The following is a 19,782-nucleotide window of genomic DNA, read 5'->3' as shown; positions in this document are numbered from 1 at the left end:
TTTTTTTTTTGCATTAAACAGGGTGCAATGACACTGGAGTTTTTTATCTGGCACCCAAAAAAAGAAACCCCCCCCCAGAGTTTGAGCCTCAATTGCAATGCACCAATGCAAGACACCCTGCTGCATTACCTGGATCAAAACTAATCTAAACTTACTTACACATAACCCTCAGTGATAGCTGTCTCCTAAGCCTTATGAAATAGTTTACAGGTGTTGCAGTTTATGGGATCTGTTGCTGTTATGAAGGTGCTGCGCCAAGCTGGAAGGATTAACAATGTAGTTCTTGCCATGGAAGATGTTCGTGTTAAATCAGTTCCTACCGAGTCTCAGTAAGAGACAGCCCAAGACAGATATATCCATTCTGTCCTGGCATTGCCATCGCCATGCAGCTATTTATTCTGAACTGGTAGCACTCTTCATCCTGCTGTAACAGCCTACAAGAGGTACATAGCAACAATGCCTAACTAGGCTTAATATGCTAAGGCAATAAGTGCGTTCCCGTTATAGCGGGGAGAGTGCTATGACCCCATCACACCTGAGCTGCAGCACAGCTGTGTTTTCAGCCCATCAGATCTAGACCCATGGTGAAATGCCTTACCTGCCCTGGCCAGGGAAGGGATGGTGCCCAGAGACAGGGCCCTGTTCAGACGTCCAGGGAGCGAAGAGGAGGAAGCCCTGCGCGGGGATCTGAAGAGCTGCTGGTTTGTCAGCTGGAGGATACTGGGAGGCGTTGGGATGAAGAGAGATGGAGAAGTAGTGGAAGAAGGGAAGCCAATCCCAGTGCCGTTGGGAAACGGAGTGACCAGATCCCCAGAAAGATACCTGTAAACGACATGCATGATAGACAGACATTCAGAATGGGGAAATTCCTGCATCTCCTTTCCTGAGTTTTTGACCACGTACCAAGGAATCCCTCTGGGCTCAGCAGCATATTTAACCAGATTCATGCACGTTGGGGGCAACAGCATTGTGCCAGAACCTAGACAGCCTCATCAGGGACCACTGTGCCAAAATACTTGGCAGCAATAACGCCCCTGACCCAAACTGTCTATTCCAGCAGCACCCAGAGAAATCCACTCAGTCCATCTTCCTCTGCTCAGCACAGGGGCTGCCTACATGCCATTTAGAGCAGCTCAGCCAAGTGAAGACCTTGTCTCCACGAGTAAATTGCATCTATTTAACTAGAAGTGTGTAACCCAGTGCAAATCCCTGTGTGGGCACTCTTACTGCAATTGCTTTTAAATCAGGCTAGGACCTGATTGAAGCTAAACCAAAACTCAGCCAAACCTTAAACACGAAGTACATGACCACTGTATGGGGTAGCATCGCTTTAGAAGTCGCATCCTTCAGGTTAATGGAGCGCGGATCTCTCATACAGGGAAAGTCTTGCTCTGTAAACATCTTAACAAGCCATCCTGTTGCCTCCTTCAGCAGATCCCCTGTTGCCTTTGCCTTTCACCTGTCTCCCCATACCAATCTTGGGTCTTAAGAGTTCTTTGTATGTTAAATTACAGGCTTCTGCCAGTTTGTTCCTCTCATATTTGGAAGCATCGCTGTTCCCCGCAGTCAAACAGTGGTAGCCAACATGACTAACTGGCTTATTTAGGCTGTTGCAGTATACATTTAGATCTGGGAAGAGAGAGGTAACAGTTGGAGTAACATGCTGCTCATACCTTTTTGGATAGGGAACACTATGAAAATGGCTATACGTTTTAGGTTTTAGTGTTGTTTCATTACAGGGTATGCAGCAATCCATAAGGTTGTTCAGGCTCAGGACAGGAGATGTAAAAGAGGAGTCCATATTTAGAGTTTAGAGGAATTTTTCCTAATGAATTAGATAAACCTGCATTTTAATACAAGCCTCACAAGTTGGTGGGGCAGATTCTCATGCCAGCCAACACCGGCTAGCTCCTTTGTTTTTACAGCAGCTGAGACCATGATCTTGTGTGTATAACTAGAATGCTGTATGATATGCACAAGTACACAGCACCACCAGATGCACGCTTGGGATTGCCAAAACAGTTATGGGACCTGAAGAGATCGACACATTTGTCTTTCCATCTCGAGATAGCAGAATTAAAACCTTAAGTGTTGTCATACTGAAAGTGAATTTGATGGGATTTGTCCACTAGTGGCCAGGTCCTCCAGCTAGTTCTCTATCCCAGTTAATTATATTAATGATGTCATACAGGTACTGTAAACCTTTTTTGAACAAAGGTATCCTGCAAGTAAAATGCTGTGCGCCAGGTGTCTTGCAGTATGGTGGGGAGGGGAGGGCTGCTGCATGACCGTCAGCTAAGGAACAGCCCATATACCCATAGCTGTGATGACTCCCCACTGTTGCATGCCAGTCCGTTGCTCTTATGGACACAGAAAGGATGTTCCATAGGAAAACATTTAAGCAAATTTCATGTTGCCTGGTGAGTGGTAGTAATAAATAAGCTATGCAATTCGTAGAGGTGCCTCATAGGTTGCAATCCTACCACCTACCTTCACAGTGGTTCATAAAAAACAAACCAAATTAAAAACAAATCTTGGAAGCGTCACCTCCACATCTGCATTCTTCCTTTCCTCCAGGCCATCCTGATGTGATTAGTCCTGGATGTGTAAGCATAGCTCAGGTGATCAGCACAGCTCAGACAACTACTTGAGCGCCTATATGGTTTTGTTCTGATACCACGACAAAAAAAGTTGAAGGTTGTGGTATCTAAACCATGTGTTATGCATACACGTAGGTGTTGGTGGGTTTCTTTTTAAGAATATGTTTAAAAATTTATCATAAGCAAAAACAGGTTTTGTTTTACATAAGACATCCTCCACCCCAAGTCTGGGGTCTTTGGTAGGAATTTGATATAAACGCCCACACTATTACAGAAGCAACCAGGTGGAGTGAGAAACTCATTTTAATAAAGACCAGTCCTTCACAGTAGGGTGGGCTCTACCAAGACAGAAATCAGAGCAAGTCTGTAATAAAACACCTATTTGTATGTTCAGTCCTATTGGTTAAACCCTCACTGCAGTTGAGGGATTCAAGAAAGCAAGCAGCTTCAGATCAGAAGCATGCAGCCCTCTTCAATGAACACACATGAATGGTCGTGAAAAAATCATCCATGTCAGAAAGGTAAGATACCCCCTGCACACCACTGTGGTCACAGCAGTGAGGGGGCCAGTCTCATTCAGCCCCGTTTTCAGCTGGGTCCTGCTGTTCTACATTTTGGGGCAAAGGGCCCGACTCGAGGCAGCTCTTCGCTGCGCCTGCACATACGGAACCAACCCGGCTCTCCCGCTTTTGGAGACTACCATCTTAGGGAAATTTTACAGGCAGTCGCTCACCATCACTTAAAGGCTTCTATGCCCAAGCCCATGGCTAGGGCTTACAAGAATATGTGGAATAGATTTCTCCATTTCTTTCCCTTAGGCCTTGCTGCTTGACAGTCTCACCATCCCCTAAACCGCAGTCAGAAGCTTCTGTTGTCCCACACAGCCGAAGCAATATTTAGAGGAATCATTTATTATGAACAGGAGCTTGCTAGCAAAGAACCAGTCCACTGGTGCATCAAGAGTTTCATGCTGACCAAAGGCAAGTTCAGAAGAACTCCTAGTTTTGACAGGCTCTGAATAAAGTCAAGCCTTCCATCAGTTGTAGCTCATCCAATGTAACTGTGTTTGCAAAAGCCTACCCATTCTACACTGCACCCATCTCTTTTTCACCATCCAGCAATACTTGCTTTCCAGACCATGATGGGGAGAGCTAGGCATGGCTTGGCAGCTAGAAAAAGCAGCCTAGCATGGATACTGGGGAGATCAACAACTGGATTTAAGCACTTTTCTGAAGCAGATGCAGAAGGACAGTCATAACCCCCCACAGTGGGCCCGAAACGTGAGAAAAATAGGACACAGCTGTGATTGTTGCTCTCTGGCTCACTCTAGATTAACAGCATCCATGGCTGTGGACTATGCTGCTCCAAGGTGCTTGCAAGCATGCAGAGCTGGGCACAGATGTACCAATTAAGGGGGCAGTGGCGAAAAGTAAAATAAAAAGTCTCTGGAGTCAGACAGCTGTTGGAAAGTCAAGGCCCGGCAGCCGTTTATTACAAAACTTGGCATTGCGCACATGATTTGGGCATCATGCTTAGTGTTTACAATGCGTAGGAAGGTACTAGACAGTTAGCCACAACTCCGCTACATAGATATTTCCAAATAAAATGTTCAATAAAACCGTTACGTGACATGGGACAGTACGCGGCCCTGAAGAGCCACCTCCCCTTCTACCAGGCCTGTTCTATACCAGAGCCTCACCTCAATCCAGAGCAAGGGCCACAAGAGGCCAGCTTTCAATCCCATCCGAGGCAAACTGCACGGGACAGTACCTCTGCTCCTGACCGAGAGAGGCAGGAGTGGCCACTGCTAGGAGGTGATAACTGTAGTGGATCCATGGGTACCCCATTTATCTGACCACTTTAGGGGTGAGTGGAAATAGAGGCCAGGTAACTTGTTACGTGAACATACTTGTCTGCTGGAAGCAGCGGGGTACAGCCCCCTTTCAGCTTTCATCCACCTTGGTATAAGTGATCCCCAAAAATCTCATTGCCCATCCAGAAGGATTCCTTTTCCCTGAAGTCACCTTGGTTTAGGAGCCATGGGGAGCAAGAACACGGCAAGAAGCCCTCGTGCCACCCATAAGAACCTAGCCAAGTACTGAAGGGATGCTCCACAGGGATTTTTAGCCACCCACCCAACCAATTGACCTAGGTGGGTAATGTCCACTTGTTTCCCCTTCCCCTCCAGGCCACAAGCCTAGCCACACTGGAGTGGCACACATGGGGTGGGACAATGCCACTGGAACTGTCCCGTGCCCCTCTGGAGACCTCTCCAGTCCAGCAATTGCTCTGCATGGGGGGAGTACACTTCAGAACCGAGCACTGTCCCCTTAAAGAGAGCACCTGCTATTACTGTGCCAGCATGAGGAGTGACACCTGCAAGGATCACGCCTGTGGTGTGCATGCTGGATGGTGGGCACTGACAAGCAGCACTTGGACACTGAACCACCCCCACCAGATGTCATGAACAAAAAAAATCCCCAAATCTGGGGCAAAGAACACCAGCTATAATATATAATAGAGCATAAATAATTCCTCTACATACACATCCATATGCATCAGCTACTGTGCCTAACAGGATTATTAGCATCACACAATTTTAGTGTACTTTAAAGCAAGAGCACAACTTTAAATAAAAACACACCAACATAAAATATGGTCTTCCCCTCCCCTCCCTATCCCAACACAGCCAGTTCTGTCCACTAGCACGGGTATAGCAGACTCAAGAAGGGAAGGGAAAAGCAGGAGATAAATATGCCAAGATTAAAACCATAAGGAGGTCAGTTTCCATGCAAAGATTTAAATACAAGATTTCAGGAGGAGATGGGGAGGGGCTGAGGGGGTCTCCTCTGCTCCAAGTCCCGTGCTCTCCCTGCCTTCCCTTGGCTGGGTCTCCAAAGCCACTTGGAAATAAAAAAGCACCATCCAAGTATCCCCTCACACCAAGCCAGGCTCACTGGTAGGTAACTCAGGACAAGAGTGCTGGCAGCTCTGCCCTAGTGCACAGCTGTTGGTCCCAAGTGAGGCAGGGTTGTGTAGTGTTGAAGTTAGTGTCCAGGGAATGGCACCACACAGATGCCTCTCTCACCAATCACACCATTGCAGTGGTCACTGCAGCTGCTCAGGCTGCAACACTGCCTTTGGACAGAGGTGCCGGACCTCACCTCGGTGCTTGCACAGAGCCAGAAGCAGAGTCCGTCCACCTTTCTGAAGACAGCAGGCCATGCTCCGAGTGAAGCACAAAGCCAACGGCCAGCTCCTCGCCTTCCTCCCCCTGCACAGTCACAGCATCCTGCTAATAAATACCAGTCTTTCCCCACCCCATTTTGTAGGCCTGAGCTTGGATCTGCTGGTGTACAGCAGCTCCAATCCAGACACCAAAAAGGGGCTGTGGAGAGACACACCTGTGCCAGCAGGTGTTTAAGCTGAGAACCGCTCTACTGGCGATTGAAAAACCCAGCAAGGACCTGGAGACCACCACAAGCTTTCCTGCAGGCTCAGCTACTCGGGCTAAACCGAGGCATGACAGGAAGCTCGAGATGAGCAAAGCACCTTGAGTACTGAGGTTACAGCGTGGCCAACTGTTAGGAACAGACTAGAATGACCCTACGACAGACAGCAAGATAGATTTAGTAGACCACGGGAAGACACTTCCCCTCTCCCCCTCCCCAAAAGTCGGTATTTTTGCAAACACAGTCAGAATACTGACTGGCTGGGTGCCAGATTTAATTGCACCCCCTTCTTTTATTGCCCTAAACAATCTGATCGAGGGATATTAACAGGCTCTGCACCAGTCAGCTTCTGAGAGCATCCTGCATCCAAGAGCTGACAAGATAGGCAAGAAGAGCAAAAGGAAAGCAGGACAGACCACTGCTTGACAGTGACAGAGATGAACCACTTTGCAAATCACGCTACAAGCTCAGTTATTTCTCGCTACCTTTTAGGACTTGATTTAAAAAAAAAGTGATTTGGCAGCTGTGAGCAGCTGTGCACACCTGCCGAGACACCCAGGGTCATGACAGGAAGGCGACTGTAACAGATTCTTTGGTGTTCCTGACAAGTTGCTTGCTGGCATTTTCTAAAAGCCTCTCTTGCAGTTTGAAGCTTGACAGACAGTTAAAAGCACCGTGGGCTCTGCCATCAGCCCAGCTAGACCCTGAATTAGCTCTTAATACCCTGACATGCGAAATCATCATGACGGGATATTTCACGCTGTCTGGGTGTTTCAGTGATTAACTTCAGGCAAATTTCACGCTTCCTTGCTGGTGGTTAACATGTTAGCAAGATCAAGAAATTTTGGCCACCTGCAGTTTTTATATAGATTGGCACCAACTGTACAAATATTTCTGTAGTAGTAGCTATATGTCAGCTCCTCTCGGTTATCTTACTGGCCACTCGTTCCTGGTTTTTAGGGTGTGCACATGCATGCATGTGTACACACACACACAAACAAACACTCTCATGTGCCACAAGAGCACACAGCAAGGTAACAAGCAAAGCTGGGATCTGGTGTGACTGATCTTTAAGCGATGTGACACTTCCAGGCGTGCAGCATAAAGGTTTCTCCAGAGAAGAGCTGGATGCAGGTGCAGAAAGGCAGGACATGTCTGTGGAGAGAGAAATGAGGGCTGTGGCACAGAGAAAAGGGAGAAGGTGTGGCTCAGAGCAGGACATCTGCCAGGAGACTCAGGACCATATAAAGCCTTAGTTGAGACCTGCCATTGGACCTATTGGCCCCAGGAAGAGAAGTGGGTAAAGAGCCTGTGAAGGCATTTCTGCTCAAGCTGCCACTGAACGTCCCCGTGGTATCAGGAAACAAACAAGGCTGTTGCTTGGAGTGAAAACTAGAGAGAGAGGCACCTGCCAGAATGGTTTCTATTGCCTTTGCACCCCCTGTCCAAACTACCTCCTGCTGGGAGGATGCATGGCAGGTTCTTGTGCCTTTAGAAGCAGCCATACAGGAGAAGTCAAACCTCTTCCAGCGGGGCAGGAGGAGGCCGGATTTGCCCTGCAGAAGACTGGAAGCAGAGCAGTCTGCTGGAAAGGCCTGTGCCCTGCAGTGGGCTGAGTGCAGCTGTGGGAAAATGCTTCAACAGCAATCTTGGCATCACTTCAACTGACCCTGTGATGCTGGAAGAGATGCCAAAAAAGCAGCAAAGATCTGTCTCACTGGAGCAAGGAGGCTTTTTACTAGCAGCTAACCATTGTATCAGCTGCTGAACCTTTGGGTCCACTAAGACGACCCATTCTACTAGCTCTGAAGTGGTCAGCAGTCTGCTTTCCTGAAACTAAAATCAGTATATTCCTTTAGCACAAGATTTCCGTACATCTGCAGGGAACGACACCCTGCGCTGCTCTGGGCTCAAAAGCTGATTAACCCTGATCAAGGTGGTCAGGTGCAGATGGGTAGAGACTATGCCAGACCAAGTTCCTTTAAGGGCCGGAGTAGTTCAAAACTGCTATGAATTTAAAAAAAAAAAAAAAAAAAAAAAATCCCAGAAGCTTGAGTTGAACATCAGTGGCTCTAGTCAAATATCCTGGGCCAAAGTAGTTAAACCCTTCTGGAAACACCCCCCACAAAACGAAAAACCTGCTTTTTATACAGACAATTTTCCCTCCTCTCCCAGAGTCTCACCAAGGATGCTAGGCAAGTCTACTGAAGCTGGGTGGTGGTATCAGCTTTAGTTGAAACTGCGGAATAACAGAATTAAAAATAAAAAAGGAGAGAGTATTCATGTGGCAGCTTGCTTAAAAAAAAAAAAAAAAAGTATTCCACGTGAGACCCAAAATGGTCACCTTCAGCCAACCTCAACATGAGATGAGACAAGCAAGCTGGGAAGAATGGAAAGTAAATGTTTAACAAGGTGAGAACCAAAGAGAAGCTGAGCAGGTAAGGCAGCAGCAGGGTGAAAACTTGAGGCTTTTGGTGCACAGACTTTCCTGGGGATCCTGGAAGGTGTCCAGGAAAAGAGAAGAGAACATAGTGGCTATTAAATGAAATACAAGATACTCAGTTAAACAGAGTTTAAGTCTTGAATGCATTATTTGCAGAATGGGTAAGCCAGTATTGCATTTGATTTAGTTGTGTGTTAATCACATGTTTGTGCCCAACCCGCTTACAGTGGTAAATGTCTACCATTAATTGATGGATTTGCCCATTTTAGACCACCAAGCAGTTTATCTGGAAATGAACACACTAGCACTGGCACCGACATGAAGGTTGACAAATGGTCCAAGACTAGGTAGAGTGAGCAGACAGGTACCTTGTCTTGTTTTATTTATTAGAAATAAGACTTCTTTCACTAAACTCTATTTTTAGAGGTGGGAGGAAGCAAGATGTAGGGAAAACCACTTGCAGTGAACCCATGTGCCTCTTCACAGCAGTTACTTTGAAAAACAAATCCTTTCATTCAGAACTCCAGCTTCATGGTTGCAATAAGACCAGTTGCCCCTAACTGGCAGTCAGAGAGTGCAGGGACTGAACAGGTAATAGAAACTGGGTTTGCCAACCTGGCAGGTGACCCTAGAGGTGAGGGTTGAAAAAAAATGATGGCGAGATTGAAATGAAAAGCCTGGCTTTGTGCACATGAAGATCTACAGTTTTCAGGCCAGCTCCACTCGTGGGCATTAGAGTTATGGGCCATTTGGAAGGTAGAAAGAAAAGGCACCTGGAAAGTGATGTTACCCAAAAGCACCAATGAAATATTTCTGCAAGAGACCTCAAGGTAAGTAGGTCTGTGCACCTACTTCCTGTCACTGCATGTTGTTTCAGGCCTGATGTGACAGCCAATGAAGCTACAGGCACATAACTGTTTCTAAGGTACATCTACACATGCGCTTTACTGCAGAATTGACTAATTAGCTCTGCAGTAAAGCAAAGCATCACAGCCCACACGTGTGCCAGTATTAGGATACAGTAAATTAACTTCACCAAAAGACAGTACTGTTGGGGACAATACTACCCTATAGCAGAGTAATTTACTCTGCCAAAACGCACGTGTAGACCGTGAGAGGGGCTGGCTGGGGCATGAGGGTGCTAAAGTGAAGGGGCTGCCTGTTGCCTAGCCCCACACCACTGCCCTTGTACCCCAGCTGGCCCCTCTGCTGCTGCCACCTCAAGCCTGGGGCTGATCCTCCGGGCTCCCTGTCAGCTCGAGACTGCTCCACCCTGGCTCAATGTGCTGTGGTTCCAGGCACACATGCAGATGCTGTGCTCAAGAGCAGTTGACTCTCGTGCAAACTGCGCTGGAGTTTATTGCATCGCCCTTACTGTATGTGTACATGCACCTCTATATTCCAAGCTTGACTCACTTGGACTTGGCTTCCTGCTAACAGATCCCCACGGGGCGCTATCATGCTATTGCTATTATGGTGAACACTACTTGGGAGAAGAACTACAGCAAAGAACTAAGTAATTAAGAACATCTGAGAGTGTTTCCTTCAGCTGCCCTGGTCTCACAGCTTTGCACAGAGCCTTGGTGGGAGACCCAGATACTTCCAGGCGGGAACTCTGTTCAGACGACTTAGCATGCATCAGGGGAGAGAGCTCAATAAACGAAATGCACAGTAAGTACAAGATCATTTCATCTGCATCAAACTCTCAGGATGGCAGCACCATACACAGCTCTGTAACTAAAAGGCAGAAGCAGAAGCAACACTTTAATAAGAGGAAGCTCCTAGACAACGTTGCAAACCCCTTTTTAAAAATCTGCCTTACTCCATGCCTATGCTTAGACTGGAGAGCAAACGCAGCATTACATGTCAGCCAGCGCAGGAGACCCTGGAACATCTAACCTGCAAATTCCAACAGACTCATTTTGCAAACACCCAAGCAAATGAAAGTTCCTCCCTTCCCCACTGTCCCAATCAATAGCTCTCCAACGATTTCATGGAGTGACCTGTCAAAACAATGTGGAAGCTACATCCTGCACGCTCCCCTTTTTGAGAAGTCTGGCCTCCCTTGCCATGCCTTCACAAACCTGCACGAGCACCTGGATAGCACAATGGACCCCAAGTCTCATTTCCCACCCATCAAGCTCCACCACCCTGAATTCCACCCACACAAGTATCTCCTCCAGTCCGGGGCCCTGAACGCAGAGGAAGACATGGATTGGAGTAAGGCTGTTCATGGTGACAAAGGCTGAAAGCCTGTTCAGTGAAGCACCATCTAGATGTCAGCAGTGGCCAGAGACTGGGCTCACCTCTGCCCGCAGATACCAACCACCATCACCCAGCTACCAGGGTGCATTCACCCCCCGCACCCCCCACCGTGAGTACAGTTGCTCTACAGGGCTCCACCACAGAAGCCGGTGCACCCGTGTAAGGCAACAATTGCTGAAGGGTCTACAGTCAACAGAAGGTGTGGGAGTGTTTTTACACGCCCCCTGCCAGCAAAAGCCTTAGTCCACTCAGCAGAGGTGATGCAAGTGCTGGCAGAAAGGATGACATTGCTGCCACAGAGAAGCTCTCCGTGAGGTCCTCTGCAGGCCCAATTGTAGTGTAGACTAGGCCTAGGGCTACAGGAGCAGAGGAAAAGGGCAGAAGCATTTCTCACTATACTTCTGTTTAGGTTTTTTAAAAAAATAAGCACGCAAGTGTGGAGAGCAGCTCTGAAAGAGCTGAAGATTTTGCACCAATTGAACTACCTGAGCTAAAAAAAAAAAAATTATTATATATATATATAAAAAAATTCTAAAGCACCTCTAAAATGAATAATAGTTCCAGTAAAAGCACCTAAGGAGCTCTTCCTATTTGGGGTAACAGCTACTGCACAACTGCAGAGCAAAGGGCATGACAATAAGTAAAGCTATGCAATGGAGGGTGAGCGGAAGTAGGTTATTTAACGATTGCTTCTGTTTCCCCTCCCACCGTTTTCTATTTGGGATCAGCCATGCAGAGGCAGGAAAACGAGCTGGAATCCAGAAGCACATTCCCGTCAGCGAGGTAAAAACGCCTGGTGCCATCAGGACACTGAACATGGCACTGCCACTGGGAAGAGGAGGGCAGAGGATCCCGCTGTGACTAGCTAGATGGACGCGCAGTGAGGACAGCAGCACTCAATCTCTTTGGCTGGAGGAGCTGAATGGGGATGAGGCTGTGTTTATGGAGCAGTCTGTGAAGCAGCTGTTGGAAGATTTGGTTTTGGGGGCTGGATTTTCTGCACCACTGATGCAGGTTTCAGGAAGAGGGAAGATGGAGGCAGTAGGAGCAGCTTCCTCAGCTAGTGCCAGTGGCAGAAATGCTACAAGCAGCCGGCTCGGTAGGAAGTGAGAGCGGAAAAAAGGAGGAAAGATCTTCACTGTATTTCTAGGGAGAAAAAAGGGAAAAAGAAAAAAAGGAAAGGAAAAAAATAAAATAAAAAGGAGGGAAATAAAGAGGAAACAGAAGCACCAGTCGCACAGAGTTCACAAGGCCTTTTCCTCCTTCCCCCAGCGTCACTGCTCTGGCTCTGACCTTCGGGGCCGGTATCTCCGCTGGCCTGTTGATTTCCGCGTGGCCACCGCTGCAGTGAAGCCCACCAGGCAGCACAGGGACGTGGTGCCGAATTTAGCCGTGTCCAGCCAGGTGGGTACATCCGTCTTCAGGTACTTCTCCACCACGTGCAGGCCCATCAGCAGGAACCACAGGACCGAGGCAAAGGCATCGATTCTCCGGAGCCTGAAACAAGGCAGCACATAAGAGCCAAGCCACCTGCAAACCAGGTCACCCAGAACAGAGACAAGCACAGCTCCAGCATGTTACTGTCCCAGCCACTTCGCCTTCCTGTAGCTCACCAGCCTACAAAGAGGTTTGTTTGCTCCTAAGAGTTCAGGCCATGGTTACATTAGGATTATCTAGGTCCTTCCCCTTTGTCTCACAACTCTTTACCCTAAAGAGGGCCCTTTGCACCCTCATTAGCACACTGGGAATCCTCTCCCACAGACTGAGCACATGGGAGACCTCACCTGAAGCAGCCACTGCTAGCCACAGAACAGGAACACTTTCTAGCACTGATCATCAGAAAAGTGGGTCTCTCATCGTCCCCTTTTGTACAGGGGAAGAAACTGGGGTAGAGGCTGACAAAAAGTCCATGGTGGAGCCAGAATAGAGCTCAGTTCTCAACTCAGTTGGCTGGGTGGACAGCTAGTAATACAAGTGGAAGGCTGCATTCCTAGCTTTCTGCTAAGCCACAAAGCATGAGATCACAGAAGAATAGGGCCACTGTAAAAAGAAAAATCAGCACCCATCTGGATCTCAAGAGGTCTTCTGATGGCACCCGAAACGCTGAGGTGTGCTCACCTGATCCGTCCAGCCAGGAGCATGGCTAACAGGCAGGTGAGCAGTCCAAGGATGACAACTGCCATCTGATGGTTCCTCCCGTACCTCCAAGCAACGCTCAAGTTCTCCATCATCTGCTCTGGAAGCAGGTGAAGCAGCTCCCACCACCCTGTGACCTCCAGAAGGGTGCTGTTATCCGAAGCTGTTGCTGGGCTCCCTCCAGTCATGTTCCCAATGGCCATCGGGCCAGAAGAGATAGGAGTAGGGGGTGCAATTTTGCGGGAAAAGGGGTCGCCTGGCCCACATAAGGCCAGCAGGACAAGGAACATACAGCTGAGGAAGGCCAGGAACCGTAAGACTATCACCTGAGCAGGGGTGGTCACAGGTGTGGAGGAAGACGATGAGCAAAAGGTCTGCAAAAAGATGAAGGATAGTGCCCTTTGGTTACCAACAGAACGAAGTGGGTGGCACCTGTGAAGGGAGTTTGCCAGACAGGTCTACACTGACCTGACCTGGGGGAGAGCCAGGCATCTTTGCTATACTGTACAGGACTGAAATAGCAAGTGGTGGCTGAACTGAGGAGTGGCGGGGATTGGCAGGGGATTCTAGAAGGTGAAATCCAACTTCATCGCATCTATCCCCTCTTCACTCTGCTCTCATTTCCCCAAATCCTGCCATCTTCACATGTCCCTCTTCCTATCATTCCTTCCCACTCCTCACCTCTATCCCCCCTGCTCTTCTCAGGGTGCCCCCCTCCCAGCATTTGGTGATGCCCCTCAAAGTGGTGCCAATAATAAAAGGGTCAAGAGGCCTTGAGGGCACAGCCTGGTTTCAGCCCCTTGCCTGGCACAAACAAGGTTACACTCTCTCAGCCTTTTGCAGGCAAAGGGGGAGTTCTACCAAGTCAACGCAAGACCACATGCTAGACCCATGCCCAGCTTGAGCCAGGAGTGATGTTTCTCCTGCAGCCCTGGCACTCCAGGGCTCAAAACCCCATCCCATCACAGCTCCTAGTGCTGACACCCTCCTCCTACCACACCCGATCCTGGGGCTGTATATTTGGCAGGGCACCGTTGGCCACTCTCCTCCACCTGCCACCCACCTTCTGCCACGTACCTGAGCAAAGGCCTTGTCAGAGTCACGGCGCTTGAAGTGGTGGCTGAGCAGCAGTGCCCGGAGCTGTCGGTTCTGGTGTTTAATGTAATATTCCACAGCGGCCTGGCACGGGCGGCACAGCTTGTAGGTCTGCTCCAGATGGTGCTTATACACCTCAATCTCGTCATCATATTTACCCTTGGGAGAGAGGACACGGAAGCAGATGAAGCTTAACACACCTGCTACCCATACAGATGCTGTGCTCTAACAGCACCCTGGCATCAGGCCCAAGTCCTGGCTCAGCTGGGAACAAGACGCACAATCCACAGGAAAGGTCTCTCCACTACAGCATCCGAGGACACACTGATGCTACAGCTAAAATGGAGGATCAATCTCTGCCATTACACCTGGGGGGGATGAGGTATCCCCAAGTCTGATAGCAGGGCCCTAGCAGGCAATCACCTGCTCAGGCCCCCATCCCCAGAGAGCAACAAGTAGCCTCCCTCCCCAACCCTGGCTCTACTCAGAAGCCACCACTGGCACAAATGCCTGGCTTGCATCAGCGCAATAAATCATTGTTTAATCAAAAATGCCCATGAGGAGGGTGCGTTTAATCACCATCACTGGGGCGGACACATCACTCATCACAGTGGTTCCCAGAGTGCTTTCAGCACCATCTCCGCCCCCAGGCTGTGCCGGGACCCTTGTCCTGACTCGTGTTGAAAGAACCACTGCCTGCCAAAACATTTCTCCTGTCCTGATGAAGGGAAGCCAGGATGGGGAGGGCCACAGCACATGTCCTCATGCTCCCCTTGAAGATTTTCATGGGTCCTGTAGGGTAGGGTTCTGTTCTACCCTTATAGCTGTTGCTTCCCCCTCTCCCCCTGCAAAATCTTCCACTTGGTGTTGAGCAAGTGGAGGCACCTGAGCACTCCCTCCTGCCTGTGGGAGGAAAGCTTCCCAGGTGCAAGGGATACTTTCTGGGCAGGTTTTCAGGGTAGGGAGGAAAAGCAGGAATAGCAGAGGTTAAGTGCCTTGTTCAGGGTCAACCAGCACACCACACTAACGCCTAGGAAGTCTGGGGGGACACGAGCACCTTTGTTCAAGCAGCCTGAGAAACTGGGAGAGAAGAAGAGCAGAGAAGCAGGGGATAAGGGACGAGCCAGTTTGGGGCCAGTTGTCTTTCCAGAGGCCCAACAGAGGGAGTATATTTCTCTGCAAATGGTTCAGAGTACAGCACTGGGCACCCCAGTAAGCTGGTACTCCCAGCCAGGGCAGGGCAGCCTGCTTGACCAGCCATGGCTTCAGCTTTAAGGACATTTCAAAAACAACTGCACAAAGCACCCCAGGCCCAAGGCAGCTTCCAAGCTCTGGTTCTGCCTCAGGTTTGTTCCTTGCTCCTACCATAGCCTGTAGACCTTACTGGAGCTCTCCTACACACAGGTGTGAGGTCCATAAGGTGTGGTGCTTCTCATTGGCAGAGCAGGGTGGCTGCTGCAATTCAGAGTGGTCAGTCTGGGGTTGGCATTTATCCCCATACCAGGCCAGGCCTGCACAGGAGATGAGCTGGGATGAGCTCTCCCTCTTCTGGTACAAAGGCAAAATGGTACAATACAAATGGCATCCAAGGTCAGAGCTGGGAATATGGGGCAACACCCTCAGCTGGAGTAGGGGTGGCAGAAGGCTGGAGTTTGATCCAGGATGCTCCCCCTCGCAGGTACTGCTGCAAAGGCTTGGGCATTGGGCAGCAGGGGATAGAGTTCCTGGGTGGTCCAGGGTTTTTGGTTATAACGGTGTTGGTCTAAGGACATAGGCACGCAAGGTTCTTTGAGTAGATGATATCTTTTATCATGGTTGTACTTGGTCTAATACCAAGTATTACCAATAGGTAATACCAAGAAAATACCAATAGGGGTGAACTTAGTCTAAAACAACTTGGTCCCAGCTGGTCTAATAAAAGGTCTCATTTTGGAACCAAGAGTTCTAGTTTTTTGTACATCTTGTATTAGATTAACTGAATAGTTGGAAAAAAGTTCTTAGCAAGCTTTTGGGTACAGTCACCCTTCTTCAGGCATAGGAAGTCTCTGCTGGTCTGGGACTCCAAGGAATAAGAGAAGCTAAAAGTATGACAGGATGTCAGTGAGTGTAAATAGGCAGAAATTAGGAAAAACAAAAGAGGTAGAGCTGGGGGGGGGGGGGGGGTTAGAAAGCAGCGGGGTTGTCCAGAGCACTTGGGGAAAATGAAAGATCCAGGCCTTTCTCCAAGCAGGAGGCAATGTTACCCACAGGACAGGGCATCAGCATGGGAGACAACAGATCTATATCCCATCTCTACTTCTCCCACCAGTGCACAGTTTCACCCTAGACTGGCCACTTGCCCACTCACCCCACTGCTCAATGGTAAAGGGGGGTGACCATGCTTCTGTTGCCTGTGTGCTTTCAAGGCTGAGATAAGTGCAACAAAACTGCCCTGAGGGCTCCACAGTGCTCCTTGGGAAAGCTTTCACTTCCAGCTGGGTAAATCCAGGTGTCTGACAAGATGCACAGCAGCAGCAGCAGCAGCAGCAGGAGTTACTGAGCAGTCCTGTTATTTTGGGAGGAAGCACTGTATAAGGATAGAGCCATTTCACATGCAGACCCAAGCAGCATAGCTGGTGTGAAAGCAGCAAATTAACAGACAGGGCGAGACAGATAATACCTTGGCTACCAACGCAGCAACAGCTGCTGTTTCAGGAGCGTGTGGACAGAACCACAAGACAAATCCAAGCACTAAGAAGCTGCCCAGAGGCATCCTTACTCAGGATGAACAATGAGTTTAAACCAGCTCCCTGGCAGACATGCTGATTAAGCAGGTCCCAATTACATGAAAAAGGCTAGATTCGAGCACTCCCGCCCCCCAGCAAAAACAATCCTCCAGCTTGGCATCTCTGTTGTAATCTGGGGTAAAGCCAAGGCATGGAAGAGGTTGAGAATGAGACACTTCACAGGGATGGAGTTATAACAAGGAGAAAGCCCTTTACCCATCTTTGTACCACCCTCCATATGCAGCAAAAGGAGCACTAAGGTAGATTCCTCTGAAGTCACTCAGCAGCAAAGCTAAGAGCAGCTCTAAAGGCTGACCCCTCATTGCCGTGCAAAGGCATGGAGATGAGCCAAATGCTCCTAGGAGAAGAATAAGCTGGATGATATTTTTTTGTCTAACCTCGGCGCCACGATGACAGCAGTTCAATTGAGGCCCCATCGAACAGAACACCAGGCTTGAGGGCTGCCACGGAGTTGTTCTACCCAAGCGAAGCAGCAAGAAGCACGCTCAGTACCCAAATGGGAAACCTCTGAAGGAGATGCAGGCAGAACTCTTCCCTCAGGGACTTTGGTTTTGTGCTGGTACAGTGCTGTTTTTCCTACGAGACTAAATACTTAAGTCCTGAGTATGATTTTAATCCCAGAGTGATTTGTGTTAAGCAGGTGAGGGCATTGGCTCTGGTTTCTGGGCCATACTGCAATATGGGCAATTCAACTCTTTCCACCTCAAATTCCCCCTGCCAATTCCAATCAGACCTGCAATTGTTCTGCATTCCCACTCTGGCTGGTTGCACTGTGCTGCTGCACAGTTAGGCAGATGCAGCACTTTGCCCTCTGGCAGGCTGAGGGATGATTTCCTTCTCCCTTCCCTATTCTGCAGGGAAACCACGTGATCGGTGAAGCCCTGCACAGAAGGCTGTGGAAGCGCAAGTATTAAACAGCGAGTTCAAAGAGCTACAGAAATAATGAGGAGGCCAAAGGGATTGACTCGAAGAAGGATTAAAGAGAAGGAGTATGTGCAGGTCAGCTAAACAACTGCTGAAGGCGAGGGGAGAGACTGCCAGGCTCCAACACTGGTAGGATGAGAATGCCAGGGTGGGAGATAAGCAAGGGGTACCCAGGAGGAAAAATGGAAAGAATTTGGCTGGCAGAATTAATAGAGAATAGAGAATTAATCATTAGAAGAAGAGAGAGGTTGGGGATTCTCAGCCAGTGGGTTACAAGCACCCTGTCTTTTCTATATTACTAACTGGGGTAGGAACAATGGTTCTGGTAGGGAACCCCTGTACTGTGCTGTGGTAGCAACAGAAACACAATAGTCTGGGTCACTTCACTTGATCTTAGCCCACAAGAGGCCAAGAAGCAAGCAGATATTCTAGAAAATGTAGACTAGAAAACAATGCTGCACTTGGAGAGAGAGTCTCCAGGAAAGCAACCAGGTTCTCCCATCTCTGGGCTCAGAATATGAAGGAGGAGATGAAGGTTCAGAGCGGGTCAAGTTCTCTTTAAGCTGCCACAGCAGCCAGGATCCCTCCTAATACAGGATGCGAAAAATCATGCTCTCCAAGGAAGGTCTTGCTCACTGCGTTCCACCTCAAGGGGGACCTGTTTGACTGTTCATCCGGGACTCTGCCATCAGAGTTCAGTTTTTTTAAAGGCCTGGGACAAAAAGCTCTTTGTGTATGTGGGGCAGAGCGAAAACTCCCTGTCTGCATCATCACCCGGTTGTCACGGCGTCCCAAATAACTGGGGCAGGCACTTCACGCAGAGACACTGCCAGCTGTGCTCCTGCTTTGAGTCAACGGGGGACAAGTTACCTGCAGGGCAGGGACGAGGCAAGAAACAGCTCTGCTGCCCGGCAGGTGTAATCATGGAGGAATCCAGGACAAGGACAGCGGGATGGCGATTTAGAGACTGCTACAGTGGACATGCTGAATGCTGCCCAAGGATCTAATCAATAGAGAATAAGCCCTTCAGAGCCACGGCACATGTCACTCCTTGGAGACGCAGGGGGGTTGTGGGAGAGCCAACAGATGGGGTCTTGGTATTTCAGTCATCTTACAGCTGTCCAGAGCTTAACAAAACCTTATCAGGATTAAAGGCCATCCTCCACCTACTGAAAGAGAGCTAGAACGCCAGACGTGTTAACGGTTTGAACCAGGGACCAGTCCCCATGTCCCACAAAGAACAGGGGAATCTGCCCAAACCAACACCTACCTCCTCCCGGGGCGAGAAGGATGCCAGCTGCTTAATCTTCATGGTCTGGTGGTTGTTGCATTTCTTACACAGCAAGAGCTGGCTGCTCACCCACTGCTGGGGCTTGGTGGGGTCGCAGAAGGTGGTTGCGCCCGACACAACATGGTTCAGGTGCTCCATGTACTGGGCAGGGATGGGCTTGTTGTAGTCTCCATTCTGCCAGGAAGCAAAGGAAGAAAGTGGTCAGCTGGTAAATTAGAGCCAGGTGTCCTCTACCTCTCACCCCGCCCTGCTGAAGTCACTTGGCTTGCAATTGATTGGAGCCAGGTTGTTCCAGCCTGAGGTCTGAGAAAGTTGCTGGCCCTTACCCTACCCTATTCGGTAAGAGCAGGGAATAAAACAAGGGCCAAACTGGAAGAAGTGCAGTACCTCTTGGAAGCCATTGTATTGCTCGCAGTTGGGGCAGTCCCAGCAGTTGCGATTCCCGTATGGCACCACTGTGTCCTGGTTACAGAACCAACAGTTCACAGTCACATGCGTGGGCTTCTTCCTGTCAGAAATAGAAACAAGGTGACATCAAACAGAACAGCTACTTAGACAGGAAGATGCAGGAGCATGCACGTGCCTGGAGCCAGCGATCCTATTCCATGCAGCCTCCAGCAATAGGACTCGTGGTGCTCTGGTGAGGTACCGGAGGACTGGAAGAGGGCCAACATGGTCCCCATCTTCAAAAAAGGCAGGAAGGAGGACCCAGGAAACTATAGGCCAGTTAGTCTTACCTCGATCCTAGGCAAGCTGTTTGAGAAAATTAGGCTGGCACATATCCAGGAGG

At 49.2% G+C, this 19,782-nt stretch overlaps 1 protein-coding gene across 1 annotated transcript in view; it reads right to left on the bottom strand.

Moving 5' to 3' along the window:
* TMEM201 (transmembrane protein 201) overlaps nt 1–19,782 on the bottom strand; it is a 54,120-nt gene that overhangs the window by 22,325 nt on the left and 12,013 nt on the right. Inside the window, 6 exon segments of the mRNA XM_019541644.1 lie at nt 599–822; nt 12,054–12,257; nt 12,879–13,270; nt 13,974–14,150; nt 18,972–19,166; nt 19,380–19,496. Coding sequence (XP_019397189.1) covers nt 599–822; nt 12,054–12,257; nt 12,879–13,270; nt 13,974–14,150; nt 18,972–19,166; nt 19,380–19,496 — 1,309 coding nt within the window.

Source organism: Crocodylus porosus, unplaced genomic scaffold (genome assembly GCF_001723895.1).
Source record: "Crocodylus porosus isolate Cpor-Errol unplaced genomic scaffold, CroPor_comp1, whole genome shotgun sequence".
Taxonomy (NCBI): Eukaryota; Metazoa; Chordata; order Crocodylia; family Crocodylidae; genus Crocodylus; species Crocodylus porosus.
The sequence above is the reverse complement of the archived record's forward strand: the minus strand, read 5'-3'. Positions and strand labels throughout refer to the sequence as shown.